Here is a 12,994-nt window from a genome sequence, read left to right as displayed (position 1 = left end):
TAGCATAACAAATAGTTCTGTTTCTTTGCCATGATATCCACAGTGTGAGGTGCTAAATAGTTAAGATGTATTTTGGAGAATTTGTTTTTATTTAAACTTACATATGCAGTTTCATTCCAACATGTTGGAAACCTTTCTTCATTCTATGCTGTCACCATTCCATACACACAGAAAATATCATGTCAAGAAGGCTTGGTTGAGCCTTACTCCCTAGCCCTATTCAGTCATTATGCCAATATCCATGTATGGCTAAATGGGTGGTGAGAAATGGGGTAGGAATAGAAGTTCTACATTCCCACCAGAAAGTCCTTCATGTTTTTGCACATTTTAACACAAAGGTCTGTGAAAGGAATCTGTAAGCCGATTGAATTAAATACACCTACAGTGCTCATGTAATCAGAAATGCAGAGCCTCATGATCGCAAGTGCATTCAGTTGAACATGCTTTCATGTCTTTTGCAGATCTTTGTGCACAAAAGTCTGAATGACTTTCTGGTGACATGGAGTAGAGCTCACTCATGCCCCCACTACCCAACCTGGATTGGGCTCTTGACATAATAACATTTAGATTTTTAATGTTTGTTCAGTTGGGCCAAAGAAGGAGTATTTTACGTAACATCTTTTGTGTGACAAGTGATACAGTCACTTAAAGTGTCCCATATTTTCAGGATATTTTCAGAATGTTTAAGTTCAACAAAACTTGTGTAATGTTGTTAAAGAAAGAACCCCAGCATTGATTTGATTTTCAAAAACTCTTTACTGAATTAAGGCAAAATATAAGAAGAACGGTGTTTTGTATCTATATACAAAAAATGAACAAATCTTTCTTGGATCTACGCTAATGATTAAAATGAATTTGATAGTTTTGTGGTTAAATTAAATAATGTGTTTCTAATGTTGCTTTATGATTAGACATTGGCCAAAATTCTGCTGCAGAAAAAATTCATCCAGTTGTACAAGTGGGTTTTGGAGAATGGAGCTACCTTTTGTTAGACTGGTCACACAGTCAGTTCTCACAACCACAAGAGGTGATTAGAACGTGATGAATACCCCAGAAAAAATCTCTCATTGCTTGTGTGATTTCCCTTAAATGATTGCACAGGTCACTAGAATTTTGGCGTCTTTTTTTAGATGAAGTGCTAGTTTCTCCCTATGTGCATATTATGATAATGTCTGATCTCATCATTTTACAGAGGCGGATGCCCCAGACTTTTCGTGACCCAGCAACTGCTCCTCTGAGGAAATTGTCTGTAGATTTGATCAAAACATACAAACATATTAATGAGGTAAGATTATAAAATTGATTCATCTGAGTTTTATTTTGTCTCATACAATTTTTTTTATTGAGTAGCAATAGAAAATGTTTTGTCTTTTCTCAACTTGATGCATTTAGTCATAGTAAGGTACTAATTGACTTGTGCAGTCTTAATCCACTAAAATAGTACAGTTCTGCTAGTATTAAAAATGACTAGTAAAGAGGAAAACATGTTGTTACAAACTACTGAGTAGGTTTACCCTCTGTTCTTAGAAACAATATCAGCTATTGAAAAGTAGAAACAGCCACCCTACCAAAGAAAGGTATTTATTGAAACAAACCTAAATGTTATATTTTCAGAGGTATATACAATTTCACTGTAGATCGTTTTACTCTCATGTTTCAGCGGTAAAATTCCTGCAAAGCTAATGTTATAGTTAATTAGTGAAATTTAAAGATTGCTATGTATGAAATAAACATAACTTCAATGTTTAAATTGTACAAGAGGCATCTACAACAGAATGTTGGGCATTGTTGCATATCTTTATTGGCCTCTTCCCTGAACAGAAGGACAATGCAAAATTCTCCCTCTCTTCAGATAGATGGACCAGCAAATGCCCTACCTTGCAAGGTTCTTGGAGCCTGTGTATCAGTGAGGGAGATTGCCATATCCCCCCCCCATGTCTTGAGAGCAGAAAAATCTGTCTTGCTGGTGACCAAGCTCAAAGAGTCACCAAGCCTTTGGTAGATACTTATGTGGTATCCTCCCTCTTTGACTGTAATGTCTCTTTCTGCTTACCTTCTGGTTATGTAAGATCAGTGTTCTTCCTGAGGATCAAACTGAACATTAAGAGAATGTGTATTCCATAGAATTAATGTGTATTCCTTCCAGCAATGGGATGTCCTCAGATGTATGTGCCTCAGCATTCAGCCTTTACAAATAATTTCACATTTACCTTCCAGTGGCTAGTCACATTGCTGACTGCGTGATATGAAGCTGAGGAAAAGCACATGCTATGACAAATGGTTATTAATCACTCTTTAAGGAATTACGTACTTCTCATTACACGTTAAGCATATTGTCTTATTCAACTCAGAGACAACCTGGACAGCACTATGATTCCTCTCCAGCCTTTCTACATATTGCATGGGCTATTACAGCAAGAGCTAGGAGCTGATGCTGGAAACTGAAAATGTCTGGTTTCCAGGAGAGAACAATGGCGTAATGGAGCAAAGTGGGACTTTTGCTGCTCTCTGATTTCATCTAGCTAGGATTTCACTCATTGGCCCTCTTTTGTCTTCAGAATGTTTAAAAGAATATCATTGAAGCCATTTCCCCTTTCTTTTATGTGTGGATCCTTTTATGGCTGTGTAATGTAGTATTTTAAAACAACCACAAAACATTGATGGCAAGCTAAACAATGCAACATCTGTCTACTCTGTAATATATATTATTCAGATTGGCTTCACATTATGATTATATTTTCTAACCACAGGTTTACTATGCAAAAAAGAAGCGGCGGCATCAGCAAGGCCAAGGAGACGATTCTAGTCACAAAAAGGAGCGGAAGGTTTACAACGATGGATATGATGATGATAACTATGACTACATTGTGAAAAATGGGGAAAAGTGGATGGATCGTTATGAAATTGATTCTTTAATTGGCAAGGGTTCATTTGGACAGGTAATGCATATTAACTTGAAAAAAAATAATTTGAGGTATAGACCATATGAAGAGGGAATCTGCACAAGTTATTTTAGTCATGGCAAGTTCTCGCCACAGCACAAGCTGTTTTGCCCTTTATATGTATTCTAGATCAGTGGTTCTCAAACTGAGGTGCCTAGATGTTCTTGGACTGCAATTCCCATAAGCCTTCACCACTTGCTGTGCTGGCCAGGATTTCTGTGAGTTGCAGTCCAAGAATATCTGGGGACCCAGTTTGAGAACCACTGATCTAGGTGAACTAATTGGGGGATTTAAAAAAATCTTATTAGGCTAGCTATTGATTGATCTGCAGTTACTTACTGTGCATGTAAACCTGTCAGCCATGGTCTACAAATTATTGCTGGGCTTGATAGCTAACAATTGGTTTTTACAATCTGGCTGTGGAGTCTCATCCCAACTTTAATAGTGCAACAGTATTATATGCACTTATAGAGAAAAATATTGTCTGGTGAAATTGAGAAAATTATGCAGCTTAGTCTTATATGTACTTGCCTGGGATTAAGCCTCATTTACCTTGGTGGGGTTTGTTAGTAAGTAGGCCAATAGCATATCATCAAGAAGCTTTATTTAGGTCAGTGATGGGCAAAGTGCAGCCTGTGGGTGCAATCTTTAGTGATTAATCAGAAAACAAAATGAAAAAAGAAAAAGTATTGCCTTTTGAATTAAAGTATTACCATTGCAGTCCATGCATATCTGAAATCTGTTCCAGAGTGTTCCCCAGTCCTTACTGGGGTTTTGGGGAAACGGAAAGATGTTTCATCAGGAAGGTTCACTTTATTGGTGAAGAGATAATATTACATAAAACCTGAAAGCCGTATTACCATTTCATTCATTTGTCAGTGAAAGGAAGGTCTTTTATCATAATTATTCTGTGAAATGACTCTATAGCTATTCAGAGAATGGAAGAGGGAGTGTCATTTGGTTCTTGTACATTGTTGAAGTTTTGTTACTGTGAAGCAATATTTTTTTTTAAAAAAAAATGAAATATTGTATATTTAGTTTGCCATTTTATTTTACAGGTTGTAAAGGCATATGACCGTGTAGAACAAGAGTGGGTAGCTATTAAAATTATAAAGAACAAGAAGGCTTTCCTAAATCAAGCCCAGATTGAAGTGCGACTTCTTGAGCTAATGAACAAACATGATACAGAAATGAAATATTACATAGGTATTAAAACAATTGTTTTTCCCCATCACTTCTGAAAACCTGAGAACCTAATGATTTCATGTTGCCTCATCATCACATTGATAAACCTTTGCTTCCCCCCCCCCCCCTTTTACACTAGTTAGTTTACATTCTTTAATAGAAGTAGATCAGTTGATCTTTGCAAATGTTGATTTTATGTTTAAGGATCTGTTACATAGGTTTTAAATTTCTGGAGCTCTTGTTACCTTACATGTCAGGCCTGGATCTGTATTTGCTACATAAGGAGAAAGAAATTCTAAACTGCAAAATATCTAATTGCCAATAATAAGTGGCATTCAAGAATGGTGTTTTTATATGATTTTAGCAGCCTTATTCAGAATATCACTTTGTTGAAAGTATTGAAGGTTGTTAAGCAGTATTCCCCACTGATACTCTTGCTGCAAAAATGGAAAATTGAGAGCTTGGTGGCTACATGATATCCAGCTTTTTTGGCAGTTGTCATGCCTGTTGCAATAGACCATATCTTTTGAAAACTGCTTTTAATGATAGCTGCCAAAGTTTGCCTTTTTCAAATTTGTTACTTCGCTAACTGAACTTGCTGTCACTTAAAGCTTCTCATTGGCTGGAGCTCAAAGAGGTGAAGTTTGTGCTTCAGTTGGGAACAGCTCCCATCATTTTATAAGTTTTCTCAGCAATTCATGTCCTAAATGAGAGTAATGGAGCAGGTAAGGGTGATGGAAAGAACAGCAAGCTTAGCACAGAGTGAAGGAAATGTCCCCTTCCCCAAGTACACATAATGTTTCTCATTGGCACACAGAAAACTAGAAAATGGTACAACTGTGGTCTTAAAGGCATGACTATAGCTCCCACATATTTCTCTTGCCCCTTCACATGAATAACAACCAAATTTGTCAAGTGTTATTCTTGATTGATAGGAAGGTGTGGGGTTTGGCCTGTTTTAGAGAAGGTTGTGTTTCCTCCTGAGAATCCTGTCCTTATTTTGTGATCATACTGATTTTGCTCTTAAGTAAACGAACAGGTGCCATCTGCAGTATAAAATACCCTTTATATAGTAGTTTTTGTTAGTACACCACTCACTAGCCTTCTTAAAGAAGACATTCCTAATTTATATTTTGTTATTATTTTAGTGCAGAGCATGTTTAGAAATCTCAGTTGTATCTAAAAGTACTGTCAAGCGAGCAAGCTGTATCAATAAATACATATTTTGTCCTATTAACTATGATATGGCTAGATTAAAAGCAAACAAATATTTATTTACTGTTTAATTGAAAAGATGAGTTTGGGGATGCTAAGGGCCTAGATATGTTGGGCAGCTGTTTTTGAGCTTCTGGGAACCTACATATGGTACGTAGCCAACATGTTGCTTACCCTGTTCTAAAGCTACCCACTGTTACTGAAAAGGTTTAGTAGGTTGTGATGTTTTCTTCTTTTTGATTTTTATTATACTTTGGAACTACTGTACTGTTACTTTCTCATGCAAATCCAAATTGCAGAATCAATTGATTATATATTGGCCAGTTCCAAAGTTGTATTCAGGTTTCTGAAACTTTCCCTTATGTAACCCCAAGATTATTTTGAGATCAAAATAAAAACAACCACTCTCTAGGAATGGCAGCAATGTGGCCCTCATTCTAATTACTTCTTTCAATTCTGACATTGAGCCTAATTTGCAAGTAACTTTTAAATGGAACTGTTGTCATGTTGTATAGTTTTGAAATTGCTATTTTTAAAATAAAATAAGAACTATAATTTCCTTTGGGAAGTTCCAAGCAATTTTCTTCATTTTCAAAGATCTTTCTCTCCAGTGTACATGTTCAGTATGCTCACCATGATTTATTTGGGGAACACACACTATTTATTTGAGCACACTATTATTTAGAACCTATATTCACTTAAAATGCCAAAACTTCTTGTACATGGTATACTTCTCCAATCAATTCACAGTTTTCTTTGACAGTTGATATAAAATACAGTGCTCTGGCCAAATTCATAAGTACTATACAAACAAAGCTTGAATAAGAGAGATGAGCTTTATGCCTAAAACAGATAATTGTCTTGCACATACTGCTGCATTTTTACTCTTGGCAGTAAAATGCTTGGCAGTCAGCTGACTCATCATTCATTTTGTTCTTAGCATTATCACTGAATAATACGCACTCAACAAGTACTGGAAGTTGTAGAATAACCAAGAAATGTTTTCAGTAGTAGAAATTTCTGTCAGTAAATTGCTTTTGAAATGGACGGTTTAATACTGAAATTCCTTCTCTTAATGGGGTTAAATGCTATTGGATTTTTTCCACTTTTGAGAATAAAACTGTAATTTAGCTGCTCTTTTTTTCTTTCAGTGCATTTGAAGCGTCATTTTATGTTCCGAAATCATCTCTGTTTAGTTTTTGAAATGCTCTCCTACAACCTATATGACCTTTTGCGGAACACAAACTTCAGAGGGGTGTCACTGAACTTAACACGAAAGTTTGCACAACAGATGTGCACTGCACTGCTTTTTCTTGCAACTCCTGAACTTAGCATCATTCACTGTGACCTAAAACCTGAGAATATCTTGCTCTGTAACCCCAAACGAAGCGCTATCAAGATAGTTGATTTTGGCAGTTCTTGCCAACTTGGACAGAGGGTGCGTATTAATTAAATACTAATATTGAACTAGGGCTTCTTGGAAAACAATATCAACTCAAGGCTGTTTTCATTAAATTTTTCATGTTGATTATAATCAGTTATAGCTCAACAAATAAGACTAACTTGTACCTTTAGAACTTGCACAGAAATATATAATCAGTTCTGCTCTGCAGATCTATTCTGCAGTTCTGCTTATGTTTATTTGTGTTTCTGCTGTTTATTTGTGTTTTCCCTAGTAAAACAGTTCTGCTAATGTTTATTTGTTTTCCCTATAAAACATAAAAAAGTAACACACACATCCATTTAGCTTGAGACTTATAATATCTTAATAAAATTAGTGCCTCTAGTCTGATATACAGTGAAGATGAACTCTCTTTTGCATAGTGGCTAATATGTCAATACATAATTTCCCCCCTAAAAAGAGTAGTGAATTAGTTTTGGATATGTAAACTTAAAATTGACCTTTAGTGTTATATAGTATCTTTGTTTTTGAAATTCAGATATACCAATATATCCAGAGTCGCTTTTATCGCTCACCAGAGGTGCTATTGGGAATGCCTTATGATCTTGCAATTGACATGTGGTCCCTCGGTTGTATCTTAGTAGAAATGCACACTGGAGAACCCCTCTTCAGTGGAGCAAATGAGGTATGTAATTCCAGAAAAGATAATGACAGTTTTACTGACTTCTTTGGTGAAGTAAGGAGTTGTGGAATTGACAGTATAAATGATGAAAACAACTTTTTTTCCTATATTTGTTTATCTTAACTGAGAGTAAAGAGTAACAGTAAATGTATCTCAACACATGTCTATGTTGCACTACATAGTATTTCACTTTTGTAAATTCCTCCCTTATAAGCAATTCCTCCCTTGCTTTTGAACAGGTGGATCAAATGAATAAAATTGTAGAAGTTTTGGGTATAGCACCTGCTCACATTCTTGACCAAGCACCCAAAGCAAGAAAGTTCTTTGAGAAGTTGCCTGATGGCACTTGGAACTTAAAGAAGACCAAAGATGGGAAAAGGGTAAATAAGCATTCTGAATATCAGATTAACTCATTTTTTATAGTTCACATGGATTTAAATGAAAACTGTTTCTAAAGATGCATTCCTTTGGCTATGTACTTGGAGTAAGTCCTGTTGAATTAAATGTGACTTAAATCTCAGTAGAATTTTGTACTGTCTTAAATACAAAATCTGTACTTGTAATTGTTTTAGATATAAACCTTTTAAATTCAACAGTAAAAATAGAAAATTGTCAATAATATTTTGAGAGCTAATAATAGTCATCATGCATTGCCGGATCAGTGTATGCTAAGAACTCTCCCATTCTCCACTAATTACAGAATTTTGGTTAAAGATAAGACATTCCTTATCTCTCAACAGGAGTACAAACCACCTGGAACCCGTAAACTTCATAATATACTTGGAGTTGAAACAGGAGGACCAGGGGGTCGTCGTGCTGGGGAATCGGGTCATACTGTAGCTGACTACTTGAAGTTTAAAGACCTCATCTTAAGGATGCTTGACTATGATCCGAAAACTCGAATTCAACCTTATTATGCCCTGCAGCACAGTTTCTTTAAGAAAACAGCAGATGAAGGTACAAACACAAGTAACAGTGTATCAACTAGTCCTGCTATGGAGCAGTCACAGTCTTCGGGAACCACTTCTAGTACGTCTTCAAGCTCAGGTAACTTCTAATTGTTTCTTTAGCATTTTAAACTTTAGTTAAATATTTATAAGCATATTTATTGATGGGATGAAAATATATTTCTGAAACTTTTAACCTGCCTTCTTCCCCTTCCAAAGCTTTCAGACAGATTCCTGGTATTCCTTTTCTAGTGAAGAACAAGTTCAGAAACATTTTTAGATGTACCTTTGCTTTTTGTCTTAATTTGAAAGCTTTGGAATACTATGTTTATATAGTTTTCCATATATTTGTTTGCTTATATTTAAAAGGTGGCTCTTCTGGGACAAGCAACAGTGGAAGGGCACGGTCAGATCCTACGCATCAGCACCGACATAGTGGTGGACACTTCACTGCTGCTGTGCAAGCTATGGATTGCGAAACACACAGTCCACAGGTGAAATTCTTGAAAGGAAGTCTTTGTTAAGAAGTGCAGTGACCAAAAGGCCCAGTTCAAATGTCACAGTATGAAATTACGGTATCACTTCTGCAGCTTATCATGTGGCAGAATTATCTGATTTGAAACATAGGTCTGTCTAAACTAAAAAGCCAGCGAAACTACTAAATCAAAAGCCTGTTAAACCATACACTGTAGGAAACGTGTGAACAGTGCCCTGCTAGATTTCTGAAAGCATGTGTGCTAAGCTGAGTTAGAGCTTTTGTAAAGTGGAAGGCATTACTGAACTGTGCAATGTGTGTATAATTTTTAAATGTTAATGACAAAGTTTATTTTCATTTTTTATTTTATTTTATTTTTTAATGGAAAAATAAACTATTTATTTATTTATTTTTACATTCTGTTTAAAATATTTGTCTTGCAGTGTTTAGTTTGATGAATATAACACAAAATAACAGCTATTCCCTTTTTTGTGATAGGTTCGACAGCAGTTTCCTCCTCCACTTGGTTGGACAGGCACTGAAGCTCCTACACAAGTCACTGTTGAAACCCATCCTGTTCAAGAAACCTCCTTCCACGTAACCCCTCAGCAACAGAATGCATTACATCATCATCATGGAAACACCTCCCACCACCATCATCACCACCACCATCACCACCATCATCATGGACAGCAGGCCATGGGTAGCCGGACCAGGCCAAGAGTCTACAATTCTCCAACAAATAGCTCCTCCACCCAGGATTCTATGGAGGTGGGTCATAGTCACCACTCCATGACATCCCTGTCTTCCTCAACTACGTCTTCGTCTACATCTTCCTCCTCAACTGGTAATCAAGGCAATCAAGCCTATCAGAACCGCCCAGTGGCTGCTACTACATTGGACTTTGGACAGAATGGAGCTATGGACGTCAATTTAACGGTCTACTCTAATCCACGCCAAGAAACTGGCATAGCAGGACATCCTACATACCAGTTTTCTGCTAATACAGGTCCTGCTCATTACATGACTGAAGGACACCTTGCAATGAGGCAGGGAATTGATAGGGAAGAATCTCCCATGACAGGAGTTTGTGTTCAGCAAAGTCCTGTAGCTAGCTCGTGACTAAACTGAAACAAATTTGTTTCTTGTGTGTTTTTATAGAAGTGGTGTTTTTCCAAAAAAGAAAAAAAAGAAAAAAAAAGAAAAAGAAAAAAGTGCAAAGCTGCTTGAATCAGAAGGAGATAGACTTACTGAACCGCTGCAGGAGGGCAAAGCTGACTATTTTTTTAAACTTGAACAGATTGCAAAGGGACAGTGAAGTTTTTAGAGCCATGTCCATACCTATCCTAGATAGCTTCGAGGTGATGTCTCACCTTGTTGCCCTTATTTTAATAACAACAGCCAAGTCATAATTTCCCCCCTTATTCAACAGGGGTAAATGTTCAATTGTTGGTCTTAGTTGCAAACAGAGTTTTAAAGGCACTGCCCAGGACCATATAAATGGGCTTTTTGAAGAAGCTTTTTTTAAATAGGAGAGGGTGGGGAGAGTAATAAGAGTTTTAATTTCCCAAACATACATAAGCACGAAAAGTCAGTACTGTAAGGAAGAGGGACCTTCAGATTACAAAGTATAATGTTCAGTTTGTAAAAAGGGACGGTTGTAGTGGCGTTTATGAGGCACATTAAGCATGCTAAGTGGCGGTAATCAGGACTCTCCTTATCTGAACCTACTGAGAATCAAAGCAGCAATTATAATGGGATGTTGTGTCTCTCATATTTGAGACCACAATCAGCTAGTGTTGGAGTATGACTGGTCTTGTAACTAAGGTGCACTGAGAAGCAATCAACAGGTTGGTCTTGGCCAGTCCAGGGGAAGTCTTAAGCGGTGGTCTTTGGGGATAACCTTTGGCCTTATGGATTTGGACTCTAAGTTAGAAGAGCCTACCATTTCAGATGCAATCACTTTTGGACATGCTTTTGCAGACAGTCCTTAATGCTGAAAACACAGAGAATGGGTAATTCAAGAGGCCTTTCTTTTAAAATAGACTTTTGTGACCCACTTATTGTAAGCTATTGCAAGGTCACTTTGCGTGTGTCATAAAGTTGACTTCCTTATTGGTTGAAGGTCACAGGAGTAGTAGTTTGCTTTTGATGGAAATAGCTACAACTGTGTCCCTCCCTGCTTTTTACTTTCCTCTCCTTTCTTTCTTTCTTTTCTTTCTTTCTTTCTTTTCTTTTCTTTCTTTCCTTTCTTCCTCCTTCCCTCCTTCCTTTTTCCGGGCACGTGGTTTCTCCACCATTACTTCTGCACAAAGATGTCTTCTGTTCATCCTGAACATTTTTAAAAATGCAGAATTTTATGTGACTGCTTTTTTGCCTCACAATTATGCTGTGAATTTTACAAAAATTTATTTTCTTTTTTGATAATTTATTGTACCAAAGCTGTTTTTATAGCACATAGATGTCTGTAACCAATAATGTAGCAGTTCTGCACTTTGACACAAGGTGTACCTAGACCATTTTTAAATGTCAGTTAAAAATTATGGCTGTACTATTGCTTAAACAAAACTGGAACTGTTGTTGAATTCATAGCCAATACATTTACAGCAATCTGTGTACTGAACATGATAGATTTGACATCTAATTCAAGACTATAATAACATCTGTTACATTATAAATGTGTTCAGGCTTCTGAAAGTAAAAGGGACACTAGATCCAGAAGCTATGAAACCAGCAATTGATTCTTGTATTCCATTTTAGCATAAATGTAAACTTGAAGGCAAGACCTTGAATGCATGAACAGGTCCAAAAGTAAAGCAAAAAGCTCATGTGAGACCTGAGGTTAGCAGGCTGTACTTAACAGGTGCCTAATTATGGGGTTCTGCTGCCTTAATATAACACAGTCCCTTTGGCAGTGGCTACATTTCTGGACCCATACAAAGATTTTTAAATTATGGATAGAACACAATTAAATTGAGGAAGTGGGTTAAAGAAGTGATTATCTTTCCCAGGTTAACACTGTTTGCCCTTTACACGAACAGAAGCAGTAATCTACCTCTGCCAGTAAACCAGTTAGAAAGGTCATTTAGCAGAAAACCATGTCCTTCATACTGGTCAGTTCCATGTGGCCAACTAGGTCAGTTCTTCTGGACAAAAAAGTGTTCTTTTTTATTTTTTGTAAGCAACCCTCCAAATGGCAGCAGAGAGACTGAATACAGTGCAAATGTGAAAGAATGCTTTGGGAATTAACTGTTTTTGTAAATCAATTTTTTTTAATCAAGGGATCCATATTTCTTTTATACTAAAATGTCAAGCCTGTACATTAAAGTATTTTTGAACTTTTTTAGTTCGGAAAAGTTTGGTGAGTGAAAGGCTGTCATCTTAGAAATGGAACAGTGAGCTTAGCAATACAAAAAAGGAATCCAGTACTTACTGCTAGGAATATAAGGGTAACAAATGTGGGTAACTTTTTTTTCCTGTGCTGGTTGCCACACCTTTGCAAGCACCAAAAATAAATACTGTTTTTAAACCTACATAATGAAAAGTCATAAACTCCAATGCTTCTGCATACTGTGTTATGTTACAGTCCAGTTTTGTGTGCTTTACTACACAGTTTGGTTACAGGACTTCTGTGCATTGTAAACATAAACAGCATGGAAAAGGTTAAATACCTGTGTTCAGATTGTAAGATCTAGTCCGGACTTGCTGTGTATATTGTAACGTTAAATGAAAAGACAAGCCCTTTGTATTATAGTCATGCAGTCTTATGTATGATAAACAGTTGAATAATTTGTCCTCAGACTCTTTACTGTGCTTTAAAAAAATAATTTAAGAGAAAAATGTAAACATAGTAAAATCTTCCTATGCAATTAACCTACTCCTAGGCCTGGTGTGCTAGGTATGATTATAATCAACATGTAAATATTAGATAAATTTAACACAGATTTTAAAATATTATGGAAGTAAAAGCTAGAGACATAACAGATATCTTGAGTTTTTAATTGAAATAGTGAGGTATGTATGAAAACCAGTTAATTCTCTGCTTAAAACTAATGGGAAGATAGCTTTGTATATATTTCCACATCCATTTCTTTTCAGAAATTTATTGATATTTTCAGGTATTAACTGAATAGAAGCAACCCTGGT

At 36.4% G+C, this 12,994-nt stretch overlaps 1 protein-coding gene across 5 annotated transcripts in view; it reads left to right on the top strand.

The window, feature by feature from the left end:
- DYRK1A (dual specificity tyrosine phosphorylation regulated kinase 1A) overlaps window positions 1–12,641 on the top strand; it is a 142,668-nt gene extending 130,027 nt beyond the window's left edge. For all 5 annotated transcript variants that reach the window (XM_020789320.3, XM_078390542.1, XM_072994130.2 and 2 more), the window contains 9 exons: window positions 1,193–1,285; window positions 2,751–2,939; window positions 4,001–4,148; window positions 6,494–6,780; window positions 7,283–7,429; window positions 7,666–7,806; window positions 8,167–8,473; window positions 8,743–8,867; window positions 9,347–12,641. In XM_020789320.3, coding sequence (XP_020644979.1) covers window positions 1,193–1,285; window positions 2,751–2,939; window positions 4,001–4,148; window positions 6,494–6,780; window positions 7,283–7,429; window positions 7,666–7,806; window positions 8,167–8,473; window positions 8,743–8,867; window positions 9,347–9,970 — 2,061 coding nt within the window. In that variant the 3' untranslated portion in view covers window positions 9,971–12,641. The remainder of the gene's footprint in view (window positions 1–1,192; window positions 1,286–2,750; window positions 2,940–4,000; window positions 4,149–6,493; window positions 6,781–7,282; window positions 7,430–7,665; window positions 7,807–8,166; window positions 8,474–8,742; window positions 8,868–9,346) is intronic.
- The last annotated feature ends 353 nt before the right edge of the window (window positions 12,642–12,994 follow it).

Source organism: Pogona vitticeps, chromosome 3, assembly GCF_051106095.1.
Source record: "Pogona vitticeps strain Pit_001003342236 chromosome 3, PviZW2.1, whole genome shotgun sequence".
NCBI classification, from domain to species: Eukaryota; Metazoa; Chordata; class Lepidosauria; order Squamata; family Agamidae; genus Pogona; species Pogona vitticeps.
The sequence above is the reverse complement of the archived record's forward strand: the minus strand, read 5'-3'. Positions and strand labels throughout refer to the sequence as shown.